This window comes from Gavialis gangeticus, unplaced genomic scaffold (assembly GCF_001723915.1).
Source record: "Gavialis gangeticus isolate Ggan-Ray unplaced genomic scaffold, GavGan_comp1, whole genome shotgun sequence".
NCBI lineage: Eukaryota > Metazoa > Chordata > Crocodylia > Gavialidae > Gavialis > Gavialis gangeticus.
Window position 1 is genome coordinate 99,355,707 of NW_017728992.1, and position 5,210 is coordinate 99,360,916.

At 43.0% G+C, this 5,210-nt stretch overlaps 1 protein-coding gene across 2 annotated transcripts in view; it reads left to right on the forward strand.

Annotated features, from left to right (window-relative positions):
• GREB1L (growth regulation by estrogen in breast cancer 1 like) overlaps positions 1-5,210 on the forward strand; it is a 279,693-nt gene that overhangs the window by 258,025 nt on the left and 16,458 nt on the right. For both annotated transcript variants that reach the window (XM_019526065.1, XM_019526057.1), the window contains 4 exons: positions 680-1,242; positions 3,191-3,293; positions 4,428-4,583; positions 4,779-4,918. In XM_019526065.1, coding sequence (XP_019381610.1) covers positions 680-1,242; positions 3,191-3,293; positions 4,428-4,583; positions 4,779-4,918 — 962 coding nt within the window. The remainder of the gene's footprint in view (positions 1-679; positions 1,243-3,190; positions 3,294-4,427; positions 4,584-4,778; positions 4,919-5,210) is intronic.

Below are 5,210 nucleotides of genomic sequence, written 5' to 3' on the forward strand. Positions count from 1 at the left end.
TTTTAATTTTAATGGAGAGATGCACGGATTTGCCACTTTTGCAAGGAACTCTGTGCAGGCTGGCAGAGCTCCAGCCTGCAAGGGGGCTGGGGGGAGCGGGAAAAAGCTGTCAGGCTGGGGGCACTATGTGCACATGCATGCACACACAAGCACATGGCTGCCAGGGAGCCTGGAGAGAGCAGTTCCCATAGGTAAGTCAGGAAGGGTGGGAGGGGAAGGGAGGGGACGGGAGGGATTGAGTCCCCTGTAGGGAGGTGAGAAGTGAGGGGCACCAGCGGGGTTGGGGGTGGGGAGTGATGGGCCTGGACCTCCATCCTAGAAGGGGTTAGAGGGAGCTGTGATTTTTCAATGATAAAAAAACCCCAAAATCAAATACTAAAATGTATAGGTACTTATTTTATTTATTATAGTGACACTGGTAGGATTCCAAAATGCTTTAAAATTGCAAATATATCAATAAAACATTGTGTTCAACTGATACCTATATATGTATAGTGGGGTTTCATTTTAATTGTGGATTTGGGGGGGGTTTATTCAGAAAATGTGTGATTTATTTATTTTTTTATACCAGAGTGTTTGTAATTTTTAAACAGAGAAAACCAGGATCCCTTCTTATGAGGTTGTCTGGGTGTTTTTGGGGCTTGATTGTTTCCTTTTATTTCCTGTTTTTTCCTACCAGGTTCTTTAGCTGAAAATGGTGTGAGCTCCTCCAGTGCTGCAGACAAGTCTCAGAAACAACCAGCATCCCTTAACTTTCAGCATGTAGCCCATAGTTCAGTGGATGAAGGAACTTACCCTGGCTTTACATCTGGGGAGACTCTGAAACAAGAATGCGACTCTCTGGGCAACCAGATGGCAAGCAGCACCACTTCTAAGTTCTCGTCCTCATCCTCTGCATCCCAGACATTTCGGTGGCCCAGCCAGTCTGCCAAGGAGGGCAAGACTCTACGTGCTGCACTGCCGCGCATCGTCATATTGTCTAAAGCTGCCTATTGTCTCCTTAGCTCACAGAAAAATGGGCACTTGCCTTCCTCCTCTTCTCTTTTGCCTCATGCTGACGTGTCTTGGCTGAACTCTTTGAGGTCTGTGCTTCACAAGGACATGAATAGTGATGAGCAGTCTCTCTACTACAGGCAGTGGACCACAGCCAGGCAACATCATGCAGATTACAGCAATCAGGGTGAAACTGCTGGTTCCAGGAATTTCCACCCACGACGACTGCTTCTGACAGGACCCCCTCAGGTATGAGAGTTTTCCTCACAGTAGAGCATGAGGGCAGAAGAGGTGGACCAAAAGGTAGCTACAAACAGAGAACATTTTTTTTTCTTTTCAAGGCACATGGCAAGACACAAATGGCATTGTTTACTGGGTTTGTTTAAAGCCACACTTTGTGGTATGATGCTTCTAGAATTGATACCCATCTAAAAAAAAGTGTTCCCTAGTTGGTTCATGAAAAGCCACTTAATGTGTGGGTTGTCATGTTTGCGGCCACATAACAAAATGAACTTACAGTGCAGTCCTTTTATGTTCAATTGGTGTAACATAATGCGCATTTTTAGATGTGCTCCGGGGGTGGGGGCATTTTAATTAGAGTGGCTCCAACAGCTGCTCTAATTAAAGTGCCGTAGCATCTCTTATATTAGCATCCCCACACTTCAAAATGGTGGCAGGAGTGCTTGAACTAAAGCTCATTCAACAAGCTTTAGTTCAAGTGCCCCAGCCACCATTTTGAAGCATGGGGATGCTAGTACATGAGATTCAGAGCCTGGCTGGAGCACAGTAAGTACTAGGGCTGTTCTGTTTCGATGCTGTTTCCACTTCGTTTTGAGCTCAAAACAGCAAAATCGAAATGAAACTAAGGGCTTCAAAACCGCCTTGAAACGAAATGAGGGCAGTTGAAATGTTCTGAAATGTTTTGAGTTTCAAAATTCAAGCAGGGCTTGCCTGCAGGGAAACAGAAAGTAAGGAGGGGGAGGAGAGGGGAAGGAGTGCTCTCATACTGACTGTGTGGCTGGCCAGTGACTGTTGGCCCTCCCTGAGGTCCCTTCCAATCCCAGTGCTCTGGGGAAGGGATGGAAAAAACAGCATAAAAGGCAGCATTGTTTGAACTGGCCTGCTTTCTGTCACCCATGTCATGAGTTTTGCTTGTCAGCAGCTTGAGATGCAGTTTCCCAGAAACTCCTGGACCTATCTCCTTGAAACTTGGCAGGTTTCATGACCTCAGCAGGGGCTACCATCCCTGCAGTTTTCACCCTGCTGTGCCTTAACACACACGTGACGCGAGTTTTACTTTCAAGAATTTGAGGTGCAGTTTCCCAGAAACCCCATGCATCTGTCCTTGATACTTGGCAGGCTTTGTGGCCTCAGAAGGAGCTACCGTCCCTGCAAGTTCCATCCAAATTAGGCAAGAACTGACAAAATTATGGGCAGTTTTGTGGTTCCCCATTATAACCTGTGGGTGAAACGTCTAAACAGCAAGACAGTTTTGACGAAACGAAACAGAACAGTGGTTTTGAAATGAAATGAAACTTGAAATGAAACACTGTCCCGTCAAAATGAAACAGTGCTGTTTTGCACAGCCCTGGTAATTACCACACTCCAGCAGTCTTGATTGGGTCTGCTCTGACATGCTGGGATTACAGTGCATTGGAGCAGCCCCGCAGCACATCTGTAGGCACCTGATATGCCTCGCATACAAATATATAGCAAGGAGAACAGTTGGGCTGTTGCTAAGGCTTGTCAGGCACTTATTCATGAATGGTCAATGGCTAGAACCTCACCCATGAGCTGCCCCTGTCAAGGATAGCCACCTTTTGTGGGCTACGTTCACAAGCTTTGCAGGCTGCATTTCAGGAGCCCCCTGCTCTAAAGGAGATGGTTCTGTGCCAGGCCTGGTTCACATTCCTGTCTTAAACAGATCTGGAGAGAGCAGATTAACTTCTGCAAGACACTGATATAAAACAACTTGTAGGTGCTGGGCCTGATTTTCAACCAGTTCTAATGGTGACATCCCACTGAAGTTGGTGCGATTGTGTAACTGAGAGCAGTATTTATTAATAGTGTACTCTTACCATATATAGACATTATTCAGGCAGGACTGGAAAGCAAAATAAGAGGACAAAACCCAAATAGGTTAGCTGTAACTGTATTTTTATAGTCAATTTTCTGTGTTTTTCCTCCTTCGGTTTAGGTGGGAAAGACTGGCTCATACTTGCAGTTCCTCAGGATTCTCTTTCGCATGCTGATCAGGTTACTGGAGGTTGATGTATATGATGAAGAAGAAATTAACTGCGGTAAGTATGAAGAAGTATTTCGTTGTACCTCAAGCAGAAATGAGCTCTAATAAAATAAAAGTAAAGTTTTTGACTGAATAAAATCATTTTGTAAATTAAAATTAACGTCTTGTATGTTAAATGACATATCATTAACATGTCAATGTGTAGCTAGATTCTCAGGAGGTTTTTAAATACATTCTTCCTTTTTAGGGGGCTAGATGCAATTATCCATGGACCAGTGGAACACTTTTAAGTGAAGAAATACTATATCTAGGCAGTACTGGGAAGGCAAATGAAGGCAGTAAAATTCATGCAGATGCAGTCTGTCTCTTTTTGTCCTCTCTTCCTGGCTTTCATATATTTTTCTTTCCCCAATATTGGCTCTGTCCTCATTTAAGCCAACAAAATGAATTTAAAAAGGTTTGTTTCACTTTGCAGTTTGGGTAGTAGTTATAAGCTCATTATAAATTAGCTACCAATTTCTGTGGAAGCTTCTGTTATGGCTTAAACTTAAAAATTGTCAGTTGGGGATGAAACCTCTGGGTAAGATCTGCTTATTATCAAGGAATACAAATCCATTACCAGGTATACCTCTTTATGGAGTCACAAACCATTACAATTGAGTTGTGTACATCTCCTAACACGTGAGCCCTACAACCAAGGCACCAGCTCTGAAAAAGGGTGGTTATCTTCTATCCATTGAACAAACTAATGTATAATTATGCTCAAAGACTGGTGTAATAGAGTTAAAATGTAACTCTTTAGTTTGAAGCTGTTACAGGGATGATTAATCCTTAATGACATGAGATGAAAAAGATGGAAGGTGAGATGGAGAATTGACTGCATCACTAGTTAATTTTATCCAGTGCCTAGAGCTTTTAGTGATGGGCACCTTCCAAATACTGACAGGTAAATAAAATGGAAGCTCAGCTATTGAGACTGCTCCTTTGGTTCTTCCCTTTCTAAGGAATTTTCATTTCTTTCAAATGGCGTCATATGATTTCTCATGCCAGTTCCAGTTTGTATGTTTGCCATAGAGTTCAACTTTTATTTTTGTTTCTGTGTATTTGTTGGCTTACAAATGCCAAGGAAACCCATTTGGCCTGTTCTTTTCCATTGCTTGCACCAAATGTATGTTTTTTACTTGCACAGATCATGCAGAAAGTAGTGAAGTCACTCAGTCTAACAATGATCACTGGCCTGATATTGAAATCTTCAGTAAAATGACCTTTGACCTGAGTGTGCATGACCCCAAATACAGTTCCATAAGTCCAGTGTATACAGAACAACTATCAAGAGTAAAACAAGGTCAGTACATGTTTTTATATTTCTTGCTAAGAATTAGAGGTTCACATAGGGGGTGACTAGCTGTACAGCTGAGGTGAGGTTTACAAAATACTGCTGATGTGCTTGGTTTTCTTTAAAATAGTTATTCAAATTACACCCCACTTGCAAGTGTACCAGTGATCTAAAAAATCCATTGTTTATCATCTTGGTTTGCAGAAAACAATAAAGAAACTAAAATTGAGGAGCCCAGAAAAAGAGAGACAGTGTCCATGATGTTGACCAAATATGCAGCTTACAATACATTTCATCACTGTGAACAGTGCCATCAGTACATGGATATTAATCCTACTGCACAGGTTGGTATTGGAACTTCTATATGTGCATATCTACAGCTTAGCATAGCATAGCATGTCTGTCTGTCTGTCTACACCCAAAGGAAGGACACTTTGCACCCTTATCCTTGCACCTTTCCCCACTAAGAGTTGATCCAATAGTTTCATAGTTTCTAGGGTCGGAAGGGACCTGAGCAGATCATCTAGTCCAACCCCCTGCCATGGCAGGAAGAGCACTGGGGTCAAATGACCCCAATAAGGTGGTCATCCAACCTCCTCTTAAAAACCCCCAGGGTGGGAGCCTGCACCACCTCAC